Raw genomic sequence first — 21,337 nt, 5'->3', positions numbered from 1 at the left:
TTTGTAAAAAATAGTCCCTGGTGACGTTTTCATGTTTTTATTGCGAGAAAATACCTTAAAATCAAGTCAAACATAACAAAACCAGCATGAAGGAAAGTTTTACCGTGCCGGTTGAGAGGTACTTGTGTTTAAAATAAGCGTGAGTGGGTGTTTTCATGTCACAACCACCTCCCGCCCGCCGTCCGGCATGTTAAACAAACCAAAACAATGAGGTTTGCGTAGGCGGGGGCAACATGGCCGCCCCGCGGAAGGTCGATCTCCGATCTGTATTTAATCAACGCATTCTGCGGCCAAGCGGCCGGCCGGCCTTGAGAGCGGCGCCGGCTGCCCGCCGAGGGAGGGACCGCGAGTGTTTGCGCGCAAGGGGAGGCGGCGGAACCCGCGGCCCCGCCGCAAGAAAACCTTGAGCCTAGTCCGCGCCCTCCCGCGTTCGCCGCCGCCGCCGCCGCCGCGTAAACACGAGGTCAGGGAGGGTCTGCTTTTTTATTTTTTCCCCGGAAGGTCCGGCTCGCGAAACGTTGATGACTTTTAGAGGTTTAGGAACTATTTTGCGGACCGTAAGGCGCGACGTGTTATAAGATATACGGTATATAAAGCGTAAACAAAACAGTTTAGTCTTTGTAATTATTGGCGAGATGGTACTTCCTGTACGAATGGAGAGATGATGCCTTTTTCGTAAAATGGAAACACCAAGAAGGACCTCCTCGAAAGTCATCGATCTTCATGACGACGCTTCTACCTGCTGTTTTCTGTCCAAATTTTGTCTTCTAACTGTCGCCATCTGGTTTTTTGTTCCCACGGAAACTGCGTTTGGTCTTCTTTACTCGCCGCAGATCATCTGCTTGCTTCTTCAATATCCGTAGCATTGATTCAATTTCTTTTTACCGTAATTTTTGGCGGTGTACAGTCAAATAATGTTGAAGCTCAGTACGTGCAGGTATTAATAAAAGTGGCGGAGCTAAGCGTACTATGTACCGTTCTCTGATTGGTTTATCGTTGCCAGCGACAACGGACACCTGAAGTTAGTGTGTGGTGCTACATAATAACCGTAAATTCGGGACGACAAAGCGCACTAAATATTTTTTTAAAAGAAAAAATAAATTGCACATAAATAAGCAACGCTTGTCTAAAAGCCGCTTTTTTTGTCGATTTTTTTTTGAAAACTCTTAATTAAATAAATGACAGTAACATCTACAAATACGTGACGCAAATGCTTTTTTTCAGGACTTTTTGCAGAACTTACGCACAGCAACTGGTTGCCTATCGATCTGAAGAATTATCGTAAGCGCAAGTGAAACAGTTTAATTTGTACGCAATGACGATGTCGGCGGAAGGAAGCTGCCGTAATTACCCAATAAAAATCGATAAATTTGCTGCTAAAAAAAAAAAAAACGCAGTTATCAAAGTAGCGGCTTGCATGCTGAAATAAACGGTAATTTTCAAAATTTGTTTGACTCTAACACAATATCCTGATATTTTGACAGATTTTTGAGCGCAGTGTACCACATAAAATTGGTTCATGGTTGGTTGACAGCCAATTTTTGAGAAAATATAAGGATTTTAAGTGTGCCTTACAGTGCGATAAATAAAGTAAGATGGCTTCGAGTGGCTTGGGAAAAAAAAATGTATAAATATTTAATTGAAGTGTATTTTATTTGTGTTAGTTCCCTTTTTTTAATTTTAGTTCTAAGTTGGAAGATTATTGCGATCTTGAAATATTAAAATAAAATTATATTTATTATTTTTCGCCGCTCAAAATAAACGTCACACTCGCGGGAGCCGGTATACCCGCCAGCCGGTAAAGTCCCGATTTGCAGAAGTTCAGTAGCAGAAATCCCATTAACCAGGTAAAATAAATATTTATGAGGATATTTTCCAAATATTTATTTATTATTGTTTACTGACACAATGATTTTTTTCCCAATTTATTTTTAAAATTCAGGTCAAGGCTACGCTACACGCTCTGAAAGCTCAAAATGTTCAAAATGTGTTCATTTAATTTTCTCTGTAGCACTTTGTGGATTTCATAAGCAACACACAACACACTTGTTTATACAAAGTGTAAAGGTAATAAAAAGCAATATATACAACAAGACTAGCATCATCTCTCTCAACCTTCAAGAAACAGGTAAAAACTTTTCTCTTTCTGGATCATTTACTGCGCTGATGCTTGAGCTGCCCCAGATCAGGTTAGACACCAAGTTAGGCTATGCAGTGTGTGTGTTTGTGTGTACGTATGTGTACATTTAAAAAAAAAAAAAAAAAACCCAGCTTACTGTTCTGTATATTTCCTGTGCATCTTGTATTTGCAAGTGTTATTTGCAGTGATTATGTCCTCTATTGTAAGTCGCTTTGGATAAAAGCGTCTGCCAAATATAATGTAATGTAATATACAGTGGTACCTTTATTTTAGATGTCAAAAATTATTTGCGGGCTCCCAGTATTTTCTTTTCCATGGAAACCGGGTCCAAATGGCTCTTTGGGTGCTAAAGGTTGCTGACCCCCGATCTAGACCAGTAGCGTGTCCAACTGGGTTTGTAGTCTGACTTTGCCCATTAATTCAAAAATCAGTGCCTTATAGCAACAAGGACATCGGTTGCGAAGTTCAGTTCCTTCTGGTTGTCCAGGTTCCCCAAAACCAGTGTTTCAAACTCACCGTAGCAGAAAAAGCTTCTAGTTTCCCAACCGGCGTCCCTCTGAGTTCCCTGAATGACAGCCCACCGGTCCGAGTTAAGCCCCGCCCCTTTTCTCCTATGTCACGAGAATTTCCGGTTTCGCCACCTGACGCGAGCGTGAACGCGGCGAAGCACGTCAAGGGGAGCAGGACGTCATGTCGGAGCCTCTGGCAGAAGGGACGTCCCGGTTGATGAATTGGCTCGGTGTATCAGCTGATCAGCTCCACTTTAAAATGCGAGAGCTCGAGAAAACCGCTATTGATCCCGGCTCCCCGTCCCCGCATTCGAATGACTCCGATAAACATCGGCGGGCCCGCTATGGTAATTACACCTTAATATAATCGGAAAATAAATGAGTCTACCATTTTTTTTTTTTTTTTTTTTTTACCCGGTCCGGCTCCGATAAAAGTCGGTAAATACACCCTTGACCCTCCGTCCTGCAGACCGAGCCTCCCGGATGTTTCCCGAATGGTAAAACACATCGCATTTTATTTAAGATTAAGTACTTTCGTGAGTAAAACGGATTAAAGAAAATAAAATCCACTTTGGCATGCAAACGGAAGGAGCCGGGAATCGAACCAACAACCTTCTGATTGGAGGGGCCACTCCTGCACCCACATATTCACATTTGATCAATGATCAAACTTCATCTGGTCGCACAACTGGCCAAGACAGCTGGTTTGCATGCTAATCGGCTAATTATGATGCAAGGCTAATGCTAACAAGAGCAGCTATCCATGGCAGCCACGTCCGCGTTTTTGGCTACCTCACCCAGGCTTTGGGGTTCGGAATCTTGCAGCCCGAGATATTCACGTATGATCAGGCGGGCCAATGATAAAACATTTATTTGGTCACAGAACCGAGCCAGACAGCTGGTCTGCAATGCTAACGTTAATCGAGCGATCTCTTTGCAAGGCTAATGCTAAAACATGCAGCTTTCCATACCGGCTACATCCAGATCTTTGGCTACATCTGGAGGAACTCGGGGTTTGGTATCTTCTTTAAGAATACTTCGCCATGCAGACGGAATTAAACTGCGGTAACTGACCAATCAGGACACAAGGCTAATGCTAACAAGACAGCTATCCACATCCGAATCTTTGGCTACTTCCATCGGTGCTAATCAGACCATCTGGAGCAGCTTGGCGGTTCCTCTTCTTTAAATACACTTCGTCATGCAGACGGGAGGAGATGGGAACTGAACTACGGTAACTGACCAATCAGGACGCAAGGCTAATGCTAACACGCACAGCTATCCACATCCGAATCTTTGACTACTTCCATCAGTGCTAATCAGGCCATCTGGAGGAACTCGGCGTCTCTTCTTGCAGGTCGGAGGAATCAAACCGCCAACCCCGCGACTGACACCTCGTACGTAAACTTTGAATTCTGCCCAGGTTTTTAATGGAAACCCCAGTAAAACCCAAAGCGGCGGGTCCAACGCAGTCGGGGCTTTTCAAGTTTTATGGATGCGAGGCTGCGCTGGCAGGAATCTTCGCTTTCGAGGCGAGATGCCAGCGGCGAAGAGCCCCCGCTATCCCGAAAAAAAAACAAAAAAAAAAACGCCGAACACTACGAGAGGAGACAGCGGAGGAAATGTTAACTGTCTGTTGTATCGACGCTAATGTGGAACGTCTCTCTTCATCTCCGTCTCGCTGTAAATCCTGCCTCGCTTTGATGTGTTTTTCCAAACCTTGGCTCTGACATTTTCTGGAGGGCCGCCGTAAAGAAAAAAAGAAAAACAAAAAAAAAAAAAAAAAAAGGGTCTCTCCGGAGCGGGAGGGAAAAAAAAATCACCGGGGAAGCGAATTCACGTTTTTCGAAGTCCGTGGATCGTCCAATCGGGACGCGGAGAAACACGAGGTGACTAATCAGACGGTCCGGGCGGAGGGGATGTTCGAATGGTATCGGAAAAAAGGTAAACAAACAACAAAACAACAAACTAGAAGTACACAAATGGGATAAAGATGTTTTGACGTGAGGTTTGTTCGCCAACCGTGGGACCTCACACACGTCTCTCACGATCAAAATGAATAAATCCCGTGCATCCATGAAGCATTTCCAACCGGTTTCCGAATTCCGACCGCTTGAACGCTATTTTTGAAAATGTTTCCTTCCACACGTGCGATAGCATGAAGGCGGCTAAGCGTCACACAGGTTTTTAGATTTGAGCACCTCCATGCAGAAATTCATTCATTCATCATGAATGATGGGGTTGTCATGCTTGGAAACCAGAGTTGTGCACGTGTGTGTGTGTGTGTGTGTGTGTGTGTGAGCGCGCGACATACCCGTGCATGGTGTGTAGCGGGTGCGGCTCGTAATGGTAGCGCCCCTCGTGGTGCCTCATGTCGATCGGTATAGGCGTGTGAAAGGTGGGTAAGAGATGGTGGGCGCCTGCAAAAACACACAGATAAGCAAAGTTAAAAAAACAAAACTCACAACACACACACATCTGACAACGAAATGGAGTCAGCCGTCGAGAAAAACACACTCGGACGCAGCGTGAGACGCGACTGCTTTGCTTTACGGTTCCTGTTATCCCCCGGTAATTATAGTGTTATAGACCCTCTGGCTTCGTTGTTCATTAATGACTCTTCATACAAAGGTTTTTTTTTTCTTCTTTACACGACAATGAGTGTGTTTTTATGTGTCAGACAAAGCCCCCCCCCCCACACACACACACCCCCACCCCAAAAACCCCATCATTTCCTGCCATTTATGGTCTGGTGGCTCGAGGGAAGTCTAGTTAGAACAGCGGTGACGGATGTGCGGTGAACTACGGTGACGGATGGGTGGCAGGGCTGCGGGGCCGTGACCAACATACACTGACCCGTTATGGGATGGATTTCCAAATTTTCTTTATTTTCTTTTAAATATCTATTGACCACTACATCCTGCCTGATGAACTTAAAAAATAATAATTAAAAAAAAAAAAATAGAAAAAAAAAAAAATATAATAATAATGGATGAATTTCGAAATTTTCTTCATTTTCTTTTAAATATCTATTGACCACTACATCCCGCCTGATGAACTTCAAAAACAATAATTAAAAAAATAAAATAAAAATGAAAATAAAATAAAATAAAATAATAATAATAATAAAAATAATAATAATAATAACAATAATGGATGAATTTCCAAATTTTCTTCATTTTCTTTTAAATATCTATTGACCACTACATCCCGCCTGATGAACTTCAAAAACAATAATTAAAAAAATAAAATAAAAATGAAAATAAAATAAAATAAAATAATAATAATAATAAAAATAATAATAATAATAATAACAATAATGGATGAATTTCCAAATTTTCTTCATTTTCTTTTAAATATCTATTGACCACTACATCCCGCCTGATGAACTTCAAAAACAATAATTAAAAAAATAAAATAAAAATGAAAATAAAATAATAATAATAATAAAAATAATAATAATAATAATAATGGATGAATTTCCAAATTTTCTTCATTTTCTTTGAAATATCTATTGACCACTACATCCCGCCTGATGAACTTAAAAAATAATAATTAAAAAAAGAAAAGAAAAAATAAAATAAAATAATATAATAATAATAATAATAATAATAATTAGTATTATACTACTACTACTACTACTACTACTAATAATAATAATAATAATAATGATAATAATGGATGCATTTCCAAATTTTCTTCATTTTCTTTTAAATATCTATTGACCACTACATCCCGCCTGATGAACTTAAAAAACAATATAAAAAAAATAAAAATAAAATAAAATAAAATACGACTATAACTATTACTACTACTACAACTTATAATGATATAATTACAATAATAATAATAAGAATAATTATAATGGCTAAACATCATCCTCATATTCTATAACAACACAATCAGCAATAATAATCATAATGACAATAATAATACCACTACTAATAACAATGTAATTATTACTGTATTATTGCTGTCTCCCCGATTTCCGCTATTGTTTTGTATCATTTTTAGAATTAAGTATCATTATTATAAAATTATTGAAAATTACTGATAGTATTGATATAATTATTATCAAAGGAAATTCTAATAATAATAATAACAATATTGATAATGATGATCATAATAATGATAATAAATTGCTTTTCATCAAGTGCTGTGCAAAGCACGATTTATTGATGGATTGATTATCACATAATATATATTAGCTCATAAAGCTAACTAAAAATCATGCAAATGTTAACAAGAGCAAAGAAAAAAAAATACACTGTCAACAAAACTGTCAAAACAAAAAAAAATTAATAAAGATAAATAAAAAAAATAAAAATAAAAAAAATCATGGATATATGAGAAAAAATATAAATGTGTATATGTACGTGAAAAGAACATAAAGGCATGTCCAGATGTGTAATGACACTAATTTGTGAGACCAAAGAGAAGTACTATGGATTTCACTCATGGGTGGAGGTGGAGGTGGAGGGGGGGGGGACAACAACAATGGCGGTGTGTTCTCCGCTTGCCCTTTCCATTTCCAGAAAAAAAAAAAAACAAACAAGCATGAGCGTAACCACGGCGATTATGCCCCGGATTTTCTCCTCAAACGACACATTCTTCAAGAGCGCCTCCTGCTGCGAGAAGCACCCCGGGGTCATGGGTGTGCGGGGGGTCGGGTGGAGGTCGGCGGGAAAAAAGAGGTGGAACAGGACTCGTTGCCTCCGGGCCACTCGTGGAAACAGACACTTGACTTGCCGTCGCCGCCACTGCAGGTAATTCTAGGGGGATTACAAGGGACCCCTCCAACCCCCACCCCCAAAAGGAGTTTTTTTGGCGGTTAAAAAACCTTCAACTGGACCCCCGGCAGGAACAATCCAGATGCGCCGCCGCTGTCGTTCCCGCCAGTTGATTAAGATAGGGATCATACAAGTGGCCGTTTCCTCCTCCGACAAATGAGAGCCCAAAAACAAACTAAGCTAGGAGGCTCAGACTGTAGATTTTCAAAATAAAAAAAAAAACAAACCCCAAAACGGTCTGTTACCGTGGCAACACCTCATCCGCAATGCCTCGCCGTCCCCCCCCGCCCCCGGCTCTTTGCACCTCGGCTCCTCTCCGAGCCCGGGAGGTCAAGGAGCCGCGTGTTTCTTGCCCAGATCTTCACCGCTGGCTGGACGGTGGCCAGCGCCGCCTTTGTGCGCGAGGGACAAGCGTGGGGTCCGATGGCGAGCTGCCACGCGTGTCATAAAGCCAGAAGAGGCGCCCTGGAGATGAATGCGGGCGACTGAGAGCAGGGGTAAAAGAAAAACCACCCCCAAAAAAAAAAGAAGGGGTAGTTTGAAGCTTTGTCTCACAAGTGGAGCCAGACGTTTGGTGCTTTTGTCTGGAGGGTGGCTCATGGCCGCGCCGCCTGGCACGTCGCCCCTGCCGCAGGGGCCCTGACAGCCCGAAGCTAGGACGCCGTGGCCTTTCACGGACTTGACAGATCTATTGGCATTCCTTCGTCGGTGTCTCCAAAAGCCTCTTCTTGATTAGCAGCACCTCTTCACAGGCCAACCAATCCTGTGTACGCAGCGCTACAAGAGTACACAAACATCCTTTGAGATAGAAATGTGATACTAAGTGAAGTTGTAAAGCTACATGAAGACGCAAAAGTAACCCGAAGACTTGGAGTTACACAAAGACGCAAAGCTAAATGAAAACAAGAAGCTACGTGAAGACGCAAAGCTACGTAAAGTTGGAAGGTACATGAAGGCGTGAACTGATGTAAAGATGTGAGGCAACATAAAGATACAAAGCTAAGTGAAGATATGAAGCTACGTGAAGATGCGAAGCTATGTGAAGAGATGACATTACACGAAGACGCAAAGCTAAATGAAAACAAGAAGCTACGTGAAGATGCAAAGCTACGTTAAGTTGGAAGGTTCATAAAGGTGTGAACTGATGTAAAGATGTGAGGCTACATGAAGATGCAAAGCTACGTAAAAATACAAATCTACATGAAGATGCAAAGCTACAAAAAATACAAAGCTAAGGGAAGATATGAAGCTACGTGAAGATGCGAAGCTACGTCAAGATGCAAAGCTACATGAAGATGCCAAGCTACGTGAAGAGATGAAGTTACACGGAGATGAAAAGCTAAATGAAAACAAGAAGCTACATGAAGACGCAAAGCTACATGAGGATGTGAAGCTAAATGAAGTTGCAAAGCTACGTAAAGTTGGAGGGTACATGAAGGCGTGAACTGATGTGAGGCTACATAAAGATGCAAAGCTACATGAAGATACAAAGCTAAGTGAAGATATGAAGCTACATAAAGATGCCAAGCTACGTGAAGAGATGAAGTTACACGGAGATGCAAAGCTAAATGAAAACAAGAAGCTACATGAGGACGCAAAGCTACATGGGGATGCCAAGCTAAGTGAAGATGAGAAGCTAGATGAAGATGCAAAGCTACGTAAAGTTGGAGGTTACATGACAATGTGAAGGTACATGAAGATGTGAAGCTACGTGAAGACATTAGGTTACACAAAGACGCAAAGCTAAATGAAAACAAGAAGCTACATGAAGATGCACAGCTACATGAGGATGTAACGCTACATGAAGACGTAAAGGTACATTAAGAAATGAAGCTGATGCAAAGCTAGAGGACGACGAAATACTACTTGAAGTTGCAAAGCTACATAAAGACGTGAAGCTACAAAAAGATGTAAAGCTAAATGAAAACAAGAAGCAACATGAAGACACAAAGCTACATGAAGATGTGAAGCTACATGAAGATGCAAAGCCACGTAGAGTTGGGAGTTACATGAAGACGTGAACCGATGTAAAGATGTGAGGCTACATGAAGATGCGAAGCTACTGGAAGCTACAATGGGATGAATACCAAAGTAAACAAAGGCCATAAAAGTTGTCCGAGGCCATCGATGGGTTTTTGGAGACAGAAGAGTGGACCAATCAACGCACATGTCGTCTGTCGCCCTGACAACAACTGACTGACTCCTCAGCTGAAATCAACGGGCCGCTAGACAGCTAGTCAGCCGATGCCTAACTGTCTGTCTGAGGTCCCGGGTTGGACTCCGGGAGGTCCAAATTTTAGCTCCCAATTTTTGGACCAAATGATGACAGTTGACAGTTTGCTTCATGGGGAGAAAGTCGCACATTAACATTGGCTCCAGGAGCGGCACACCTGTCCAAACACACTCACCTCCCCCACGACTCCAACCCTCTGACCTACCTAGGGCCCCCCCAACACCACCAGCTTGGGGCCGTGGGGATGATAAGAGCTATGGCGGTTCAGTCCATCAAGACAGAAAGCCTCATTGTTGTGTGAGCTACGGGGGCAATGGGCAGGTACAAGGGCCGGACAGCTCAATTCACTGATTCCTCGCCTCGGGGGGTGGGGTGGGCGGGGGGGTATGTTAGGGGGAAGGGAATCTCTGGCAGCTGTCTGGATCTGCATGAAGGTTCTGGCCGACGGCAGGCCTCCCGAATTTTGTTTTTGTTGTTTCTCCAGTTTCGATGTTCTTGGCATCGTCAAAGCACGCCCTCGCTTGGCATCAGATCCGCCGGCGGAAAAACGCTGCGCCGTCACGATCCAACCTAAACCGCCATTTAACATGGATGGGGGGGTCAGGAGTTTGGGGGGGGGGGTTCCAGAAACATCTGATGTCTGGTCCGATTTGGACAGAAGAATCATGGTTCTTATGATATTGCTGAGTCGCAACTTTATTGGAAGTACACTAAGCGGATCTAGACGCCTGGGTAAAGACTCGACCCCGAACCAAATGGGGGTGGGGCCTTCTTCTCCTCAACGTCAGCTGGATTTTAGCATCAGATGCTATGTGGCTCACATTCGTGATTTTCTGAACTTCCGCTTCAGGCTACAGTCAGGTAAACGTCAAGCTACATCGGGCTAACGTAGGCTTACCGGCACATTCTCTTACCCGATGGTATTTCTTAACCACCTTCCAGATGTCGGTTGCTGCGCAATTCCGGAGTTCCGAATTGCAATCCTGACCCCGAAGGGCAACAACCCACACACACACACACACACACACACACACACACACACACATGCCTGAGCCGCAATCAGCATCCAGGCGTGTCGAACCGGTGAGGGAAGAGGGGACGAGGGAGTCGGTATCTTTTGAGCGGCGGCCCGATCTCTCACTGAAGGCGACGCCAAGTGTTCGCCGTTGACAAAGACCCATTGGAGCTTCGCCGGTGAAAGAAAGAGGAAGGGAAACCCCCCCCCCCCCTCCCCCCCATCCCGCCCCTCCTGACACCCCCAAAAAAAAAAAAAACCCACCACCCCACCTCATTATGTCCGAGTGGAGTGCAGAGTGGAGTGGAGGCTCATGTCCTGGAGGAAGTACTCAACAATAATAATAACGCCCTGAGAGGCCCGGGAATAAACCTTTGTCATGCTCCGAGAGGAAAGGCCACAGACGGAGTGAGAGAGATGAGAGGAGGAGACGGAGGAGAGGAGAGGGGGAGGGAAAGAGCGAGGGAGTGGAGGAGGAGAAGGAGAGGAGGAGGAGGAAGAGGAGGAGGAGGAGGAAGAAGGGGGGGCCATTCAGACAGGAAATTCCAGCAGAAAAGTTGGCCCGGATCCTAACTACACAGCGCCGTGCCAATGGTTATGCACAAATGCTCAAGTGCATGCTCGCACACACACACACACACACTTATACTTGCACTTGGGCGCCCGTACACACACGCGGGCACACACACACACACACACATACACAGGCAGTGATTTGTTCAGTACACTCCATAAGCAATCATCGAGAGTGACGGAGACAAACACAAACCTGTTGCTTTTGGGTTCAACAGAAAAGCCTTTTCTTAAAACACACACACGGACGTGCGTGCGTGTGTGTGTGCATGCACGAACATGCATGCACGAACATGCACTAATGGTTTAACCCCTAACTTTTGAGTTTTAATCGAACCCCAGCAGAAAGGACGTGTGGTTTGAGACGTTTAAGGTATTGTTTGACCTGAACAAAGCAAATTCTTGCAGGGTTACACACACACACACACACACACACACACACACACACACACATGCGCGTACACACATACATATATATGCATAACGAGGAGTCTCAGTCTATAAAGTGGCTGCAAACAAATTTTGCACTACAACTGTGAAAGTAGCATTTAAACAAAGGGGGTTAAAATGGATTTTAATGTGGCCCGGGGGTTTCCATGGAGACGAGCACGCCGAGTCAGCGCACGGTTCGGATAAAATACAAATTTATTGTTATTTTATTTACCATTACTTTTGAATGTATGTACATAAAAAGCATGCAGATACTGAAATAGCCCCCTAGTGGCCATAGCTGGTAATGCAAGTCTTACAAAAATTAAATAATGGAAGATTGGATTTAATTCTTTCCTACGACACACACACACACACACACTGGCGCGTACGATAACGCAAGTGTTACACCGCTGAAAATTAACACGAGTTTGTGTGTTTAGTCTGATCCTGCTCGAGAGGCGGGATGCGCTTCCTCCGGGCGAGCGGCGGCGACAGAGGGATTTAGAAGGGTTTACAGGAAAGCGCGGAAACGCCGCCGTCCATGAAAGGAAGTCTTAACGGAGCGTCTCTTTACCTTTAACCGCCCTCGGGGAGGGTAAATGATAGAAGGTAAGTGGATTAGGCCGCTGGTCTGCATAATCACTGCTTTGAGCGGATATTCCTGAACTATGTGTGTGTGTGTGTGAAGACATACAGTTGTTTTTTTGCAGATTGGGGATATTAAACTCAAGTAGTAGTCCCCTCCCCCCAGGAAAAAAAAAAAAAACTGTTTTAATTCACTTTTCTGCGCAAATTGCTCTGAATTTTTGCACGCCACCACACAACCCCCCCCCCCCACAAAAAAAAAACCCCGTGAAGGGTCTCCAAAGCCCCCCCACCCTCCTGTTTACAGACCCAGCTGGACTCTCGCTCTCGCTCTCCAGCGATCAGTCTCTGTCAGATCCATGTCTCTGCTTCGGTCAACGACCCCCCAACACACACACACACACACATGCACACACACTTTCAGCATCCACCCCGCGATCCATCATCCGGGGCAACGAGGTGCCAAAGCCACCTCGGCCTAATTGTTTCCGAGAAGCTTCTCTTTGCCCACGGCTGCCGTTAGCCGCCGCCGCCGCTAACATTCATTTTGTATCAAAAGTGGGGGCGAACGCCGGATCGAACCATCCCGAAAGGTGAAGGGGGGGGCGGGGCGCCAAGTTTTATCTAGGAAGTGTTCCTGCGGCGCTTGCGGTCTGGTGAGGGACGAAAAAAAAAAGAAAAAAAAAAAAAAGTCTGATCGATTTACCTGGTGGCACCAGTGGGGGGTTCTGGATGATGTCATCGTAAGGGGGGGTGCAGATTCACACAAAGAGCGCCCTCATTGCCATCTTCACCCCACCCCCCCAAAACACTCCCTGACTCATACAGAGATTTTTTTTTTTTTTTTTTTTGAGGGGGGGTAGGAGGAAAACCGGCGGGGGTTGCAATGGAAATACCCAAAACAGAATACAATGTGTGTGAAAACGGAGGCAAAGCACATCAATCTTTGAGTGTCCCAGCTGGGAGGAGGGGGGGGGGGGGGTCAACACGGGGTGAGGAGTGAGTGTGTGTGTGTGTGTGTGTGTGTGTGTGTGCGGGTATCTCATGCAACTACCCCAGCCTGGTCTCTATCAGGCTGAGGCAAGTCCAAAAAAAGACCTGACCCGGACGAACTTTTAAAAATACTAAAAAATAAATGAATAAAAATTACAAAAAGTAAATAAAAGTAATTATTTAGTTGTTTTGTTTTTTTTTTGGTGTGGAAAGTGAAAAACTCAGATGGGGGAAACGACAGGGGGTTCACTCTCACTCATTCACTCTCTCACTCTCTCTCTGACACACACACATGCACACACACACACACACAGAAACACACAACTTTGGCTTGAAATTTGTTGAAATTTTTTTTTTTGTGTTAATCCCCAACAAATAACTTATGATCTTCTTGGTCTTTTATTTTTATTACATATTCCCATTTTTCTAACATTTTTTTGGGAAATTTCAAGTTGACATGAAAATTAGTCCAATTTGTTTATTTATGTTTACTCATTTTTTGGTCATTTCCTGTTGATGATTGGGTATCTATTACTCAGGTCATTAATTATATAATTTTTTAACCATTATTTTACACAAACCAAATTATGGCTAATTTCATTATTATTGTTATCATGATAATGATAATAATAATAATAATAATAATAAAATCTAATTATTACTCATTTTTTTGGCCGATGGATTGTTAACGTTATCATTATTAATATTATTTTTTGTATCATTACTTTACAGAATTATGCATTTTAGTTTTTAAGGACATTTTTGCGATTTCTTTTTTTGCTATGTTACATTTTAAGCCCATTTTGCAATGTTTTAAGGAAAAAACAGAAACGATGATTTGAGAGAAAACCAGCCAAAGGAAAAAAAAAAAACAACAAAAAACACAGCAACTCTGATCATAATGACTCGATTGTGAGGGATTTTTTTTTCTTTTTTTTCTTAAAAGCACCGTCTCAGGTCATCTATTCTGATAAGATAGAACGTTAAGACCGGGCTGATTAAACACACACACACACACACACACACACACACACAGCCCTCGCTGTCTGGCCTCTTTCTGCAGGGCAGCTCCAGAATGGAAAGCGTCTCACTCTGGGAATTTGTTTTAAAGCACTAACAAGAAACATCTGTGCGGCAGGTCAGGGGCCCCTGATCTCAGGTGATTTCCCCCCCCGGCCCCGTCAGAGCCGAAGACGTCTGTTAATGTCTTGATTCTTATCGAGTCTCGTTGTTTCTTGGGAAAGGTTCTGGAGTCGGTCGGTTACAGACCAAAAAACAACAATTTAACAATAAATAAATATAGTAAATAAAAAAAAAAAAAATTTAAAATCCTAACCAATAGCACAATTGCACAAATGTAGCTTTTATTTTTTGATTTTTTTTCTATTAACATACTTGTTTATTTTTGGTAATGCTTATATATACATACACATATACATTTTTTCACTTATTTTTTCCATACATTTTTGAATTCATTTGCAATTATTTTTCAATCATAGATTTTCAAAATGATTTTTTTTATATTATTTTAATATTAACAATTTAACAATTAATAAATAAAATAAATTAAAAAAAAAATATATAAAAATCCTAACCAATAGCACAATTGCACAAATGCAGCTTTTATTTTTTGTGATTTATCTCTTAAGTTACTTGTTATTTTTTTGTAATGCTTATATATCCATACACATATACATTTTTTCACTTATTTTTTCCATACATTTTTGAATTCATTTGCAATTATTTTTCAATCATAGATTTTCAAAATGATTTTTCTTAATATTGTTTTAATATTATATTTATATTGTTTTTCTTTAGTCATATTATACATATATATATATATATATATATATATATATTATATTCATTTAGTCATCTTTTTTCTTATTTTTTATTTCATATAAATCAGCGCCCCGATGCTGATATTTTGGTTATTGATCCAATTTGCTTTTTTTTTAAGCTGCCGCCAGCTGGGCGTGTGCAGACGCCACCGCCGCCGCTGATGCAGATTAATTTATAATTTTTGCTTGCTGCCCTTCCTTCCATCTCCATCTGCCGCTTTTTTTTGGAGAATCTGACGCAGCAGATTCCGGCCAATCACGCAGCGCGGACGTGTACAAGTACATGAAGCTGTGTCATTTCAGCATGGATGCTCATACAACTTTAACTTTTACCCCAAATTATGCAAATATATTCAATGAATAGTGTGAAATTGTGTCTTGTTTCAGTCACTGTGACTTTTTGCTTTATAAGACGCCTTATAAGGTTATAACAGTGTTATTACAATGTAATAGCAACTATGTGCAGCTTAAAAAAAACTTTGGTTCAATGGCTGCCTTAAAAAAAATAAGTGGATTCGGCTTTTGCGCAAATATTTATCATCCAAAATGTTTGTTAAACAGTCATTTGTAGTTGTTTAAACTACTGGGTCATTTTTGACTTACTGAAAATACACCAGAATCCGGTGGAACTAAGTCACATTTTTTTTTTTTCCTTTTTTCAAATACTTTTTTCTTAAATTCTCCATATTTACTCATCTTTCTTTTTAGCTATTTTTAAATTTATAGTTAACTTCTAATTCATTTGGAAACTATTTTTTTGCCAATTTAAGAGTGATTTGCAGAAATTTGATTTTTTTTTTTTAGGGAATTTCTGATTACATTTAAATAATTTCTTCTGCAGAGGTATTTATTTTTTTAATTATTTTATTTCAAATAATTTTTCCTGCAGTTTTTTTTTTTTATTATTATTATTTTTTATTTCAAATAATTTCTTCTGAATATTTTTAAATTTATTTTCTGTTTTTGCAATTGCAGTTGTTATTTTTAAAGCTTTTTTTTTTTTTTTTTTTAGTACCCAGCCCTCTAAAGACCGGATCCTTCCTGTCTCTTGTGGTTCCAGTTAAAACAACAACAACAAACAAAAGGCTGCAGGGCGAACGAAGGCGGGGGGGAGGAGGAAACGGGCCGTAGGAGGATGAAGACGACGAAGAGGAGACAGATGGGATATTGATGATTTATGGAGGCCGGACCCACAGGAAGTTGCCATTTCGTCGAACACACACTTTTACCGCGGCGGGACAATCAGCACCTCGGGTGCCAACCGTCTTTTATTAAATATATTTTGAGGTTTTTTTTCGATTTTCCTAATTTCTGAATTAAAAATCTATTTTCCAGCGTGTCTGTGGGCGGCTCTGACGGCCTCCCTCGGGCGAGCTGACATGTTTACTTCGCCTTAATGCAAGTATGGAAGTCAAATAAACAGCGAGGCCCCGGCCAGCTTTCATCAGTCCCTCGTTGGCAATCGGCCCCGAAACCGTTTAGAAGAGATTGCGTGCACGTGTTTGTGTGTGTGTGTGTGTGTGTGAGACAAAAAGGACCCCCCCCCCCCCCCCCCCCAACACACACACTTAGTTAGTCCAGGTGTCCGTCGTCATAGACGCTTCTGAAGCAGCGGAGGAAATGGACCTATCCCCTGAACAAACTGGGGGGAAAGTTTTTATTCTTGTTCTCTTCGAAACTGGTTTGTGTGTGTGTGTGTGTGTGTGTGTGTGTGTGTGTTAGATGTATCTTCGTGTGAATTTTAGACAGCACGGGATCAGGGTTTCAGTGCTATCATAGCGTTATTTATTTACTTTATCCTTGGAGATGAAGCTGCAGAGGATTTCAGGACAGACCAGAAAGATTAGCATTTTTTTTTATTAAATTAGAATTTTTCTATATGTATGTATATATGTATATATTTTTTTGTAATGTATATACAGGACTGTCTCAGAAAATTAGAATATTGTGATAAAGTTCTTTATCTTCTGCAGTGAAAATTACAAAAACAAAAATGTCATACACTCTGGATTCATTACAAATCAACTGAAATAGTGCAAGCCTTTTATTATTTTAATATTGCTGATTATGGCTTACATCTTAAGAAATCTGAAAAATCCTTTCTCAAAATATTAGGATATCATGAAAAACTAATTTTTTGTTTTTTTTTAATTGCATTACAGAAGATATAGAACTTTATCACAATATTCTAATTTTCTGAGACAGTCCAGTATATATTATAAATACATAATTTTGTATATAAAAATGATAGATAAATATGCTTTGATTATATATATCAGAGGTGGGCCGTCAGGGCCTGCAAGGCCTTCTCTGCTAGCCTAAAAAAATATTTTTACTTCTGTTTTGTTCATGAATACTTGTTAAATAATCCCAAATGGTCTGTTTGCTTCCTTTCATCGCTTATTTCCCTGGCTGTGCTGGTTCCAGACAGGTATTTTTATATTAAAGCATTAACCAATCACATTTCAGCCATTGTTTGTTGCCAGGCAGGGTCAAAGTTAAAGGAATCTGCCTGGAGGCCTGCAGAATCAGATTGACAGGCGCTCTAGCAAAATATAAGTGTCGATGAAACTGTTGCTTCGGCCAATTAGATTCTGAGTTGCGACTCCAAGGCCTTCTAGAAGGCTACAGTAATGTCAACGTGTCACTGGATAGTCAGAGAGTTTACTAGCCAGAGCTAGCAGGCTGCATCTCTCACAAGCTGCACAAAAACAAATATCTCTGTGGGAAGAGAAGAAATTGATGTGGTTTGTTTGGCTACAAGAGTTATCTCTGCGATGTAACGACTCTTTATACAGCATTTCTTCAAATTAAGATGTTTTTTTATAGCCATAAAACAGTTGTTAAGGGGTGGAATAATAAATGGAGCACTTGTGAATTAAATAAAATATGTATAGGGTTTTGTAAGTAATTGTAAAGATTTTTTTATAGTTGTTTAAAATGATTAATAGATGCATAATAACACATTAATAAGCAATATTTTGCACTTTGTAGTTGTAGATAATGAGAATAAAAAAAAAAGAAATGACTGACATGAATTCTTTTAAGGCCCGATTGACTTTAAGCAACTAATCAATGGGTCACTAACTGAAGATTAACTAGTACTCTTTGCACCCTCTAAGCCAGGGGGCAGGAACCTTTTTTGACTTTGAGAGCCATAAAAGCTAAATATTTCTAAATATATTTCACTATAGTATTTTTAACGTATAATAAATTAAATATGTCTTACTTTTAAAGCGGCCTCTGGTGCTGCATGGATTTATTCAAAGTGCCGCTTTATATTTGATGCAATTTTTATCATTGCATATCAGACATACCGCAGATCCAAATGTTAATTCCTCTGTCATCATTTTTTTTGTTTTCACCATCTTTCCTGTTCCGTTTACTTTAAAATGACACAGTACTATGAAGAAATATCACAAGTATTTTAAAATCAAAACCCGAAAATTATCCGGAAGCCGTCACCGAAAGAGCCATAGGTTCCCGACCGCTGCTCTAAGCGATGGTACTTTATTCGCAATATGAAGGTGGTTTCTTGAACTTTTGAGTGTTTGGTGTGTGTGTGTGTGTGTGTGTGTGTGACAGGAGTGCAATGCGGACCCTGACAGCTGACGGGGCGTGGAGTGGAGTGGGCAGGGGGGGGGTTTGGCTCTGGAGACGAGCGTGAGCGTCCAGAACATTACTCAGCAACAACAAACCCCGGCCCTTAAGATAAGACGTCGTTTGTCAATGTGACAAACAGCACGTATTGTGCGACAGAATTAGCCACTTCCCAAAAACCTGCGGGAAAACCTCCACCGGCCCCTGCCACTCCGCGGTTTCGTGATGCCGAACTTTTTGGAAGTTTTTTTTTTTTTTTTTTTACGCTTGTAAAGTCGTCGGCAAAAAATATAATCCGTTGGAAGCCGAAGTTTTACACCTGCAGAATCCCAGGACGCTCGCGGGGATTAAATGTATATCAATATATAATCTAAAAAGTGATGAAAGCATTAAATGAAATTGTATTTACACATTTTCAGGCTTTTTCTCTTGATTTTCAGAAACTTTAGCAACGTTTATAGCTGCAAAGTCCATCTCGCTAATTATTCAATATTTTTCTTATAACCTATAAATATGCCAAAACAGTAAATATATATAAATACACACACTCATATAGATATATACATAAAACACTCATAGATGTGTTTGTATATATATATATATATATATATACATATATTGTAAATGTGTGTGTATATGTATATATATATATACGCACACATTTACATTTACACTGTATACGCAGATGTGTGTTTATATAAACTGTATATATGTATGTATATATGTGAGTGTGTGCGTATATTTATATAAATATAGCTATACTATAATGACAGCATGAATGAATTAACTAAAATCCAATGAAACAAATACAATAATGGTGAGATGTTTGGCCTTTTTGCTCTTTTTTTCATGCATTAAAAAAAAAACGTTTATAAAATTTAACAGTGACATGTCTGTGCATGTGTGTGTGTGTGTGTGTGTGTCTGTGTGTGTGTGATTCAGATTGTTTGCTCAGTGTTTAGCCCGTCACGCCCGTAGAGACCGTCTAATTGCGGCAGGGCCGAAGAAGTTTTTAAAAAAAATAATAACTCCGCATCTTAATTTCCCAAAAAGGGAAAGGTGAACTCACAGGACTCGTCTGTCCTCAGCCTTCGAAGCGTCCTCGCAAAATTGCGAAAAAACGCTTTCACCTATTTTGTTATTTGTTTTTATTTTTTATTTTTCTGGGCTCAAAATTACCAAAGGGTATGAGATGTTTGCGTTTCACGCCCGACCTTCGCCGTCCCACACAGGTAACCTGTGTCCTCACCGGAGATATTTTCCCACTCGTCAAATCACCCGAAGGTCACGGATCGGGACGGGATGTGCTTCCCGTTTCCTTATTTTTTAAGAGGAGCGTTGAAAGGCGCCTGGATCTGCAATCAAAGAGATTCAGAAACTCTGGATAGATGAAGCGCTTTGGACGGGCGGTCACGTTTAACCCGAGGTGATCCCGGGTCTTGTTGGCGGCGAGGAGAGGGGGTGGCGTGAGGCCGCGGCGGCTAAAGCGGGACCGCTACCTCGCGGTCCGGGGGTTTGATGGCTACCACATGTAAGCAGAGGCAACCACTCACTCTAATGGGGGCTGACAAGCGGCGGTCTGACAGGAGAAGGCGTGTGTGTGTGCGTGTGTGTGTGTGTGTGTGTGTGAAGGGGGGATCAGATGGCTTGGGGTCGAGCCATCGCTATAGAAACAGAGCAGTGTTTCTATAGACCCCTATGGAAGAGCGGTTCGCGTTAAATGGAGTCTTTGTATGAAAGGAACTCTTTTTGTTTAGTTTTGCAGTCGCTGCGAGGACCCGGGGTCGACAGATAAAAACAATGCATTCCCTGTTTCCGTTTCTGCGATTGTCAGGCCGATCGCGACCGTAAGAGTTTCGGACGGAGTGCCGTGTTTGGTGTCAGACTAAGAAAACAAGACCTTGATCAAAACAGAAAGTAAAAGAAGGGCGGCATCTTTGGATACGTTTTCACGACTTTGGTTTTTGGGGGGGGAAATGCGAAGCTTCAGATTCATTACGGTCATGCGTCTACATGCCTTTTCTGGAGTGAAAAGATCTGGCTGGGACAACATAATACTTTGAAAATAGCTGTGTGCGCTAAGCGTGCCGTTATTAGCATTAGCGGCTGGCAAAACCAAAACAACAATGGCAGAGTACTCCAGAGTATTTCCATTGATGTGACTCCAAGGCCACATTCCCTTTGGAAGTTACCTGCCCTTGTAGTTCATGGTTACTCCAAACAGTGCCAAACAGTACTTCCACCTCATCACTGAGCCAAACTGTACTCTAGTCTACAATGGTGGCCAATAGAGTATTGGGTCAACAACGGCAGACTCCAGAGTACTCCAGGGTACTTCCACTGCCCTGACTCTCCTGGTCTACATTCTCTTGAAATTTACCTGCTCCTCATAGTTTAGGGTCACCTCAAGCATACTCGTACCCAGGTTGCTATCGATTTCCATGGGTGGTTGGGTCGACCATGACAACAATGGTTGACTCCAGGGTACTGCTTGTGCTGCTCCCACTATTGATTCTTTCAACACCTTCAGCAGAGCGAGGATTTAAAGCACCGACCTTGTAGTCCAGGGTCACTCTTACTTCCACCTAGTCGTCAATCTAAACAACTACTATGGTGCAAGACCATA

General features: G+C 41.5%; 1 protein-coding gene across 1 annotated transcript in view; it reads right to left on the bottom strand.

Annotated features, from left to right (window-relative positions):
• gli2a (GLI family zinc finger 2a) overlaps nucleotides 1-21,337 on the bottom strand; it is a 97,155-nt gene that overhangs the window by 41,488 nt on the left and 34,330 nt on the right. Inside the window, exon 3 of the mRNA XM_086147763.1 lies at nucleotides 4,964-5,069. Within this exon, the coding sequence (XP_086003889.1) occupies nucleotides 4,964-5,069 (106 nt within the window). The remainder of the gene's footprint in view (nucleotides 1-4,963; nucleotides 5,070-21,337) is intronic.

This window comes from Fistularia commersonii, chromosome 6 (assembly GCF_037954325.1).
Source record: "Fistularia commersonii isolate RoL2024-O1a breed Wild chromosome 6, RoL_Fcom_v1.0, whole genome shotgun sequence".
NCBI lineage: Eukaryota > Metazoa > Chordata > Actinopteri > Syngnathiformes > Fistulariidae > Fistularia > Fistularia commersonii.
This window is presented reverse-complemented; position numbering and strand designations above follow the sequence as displayed.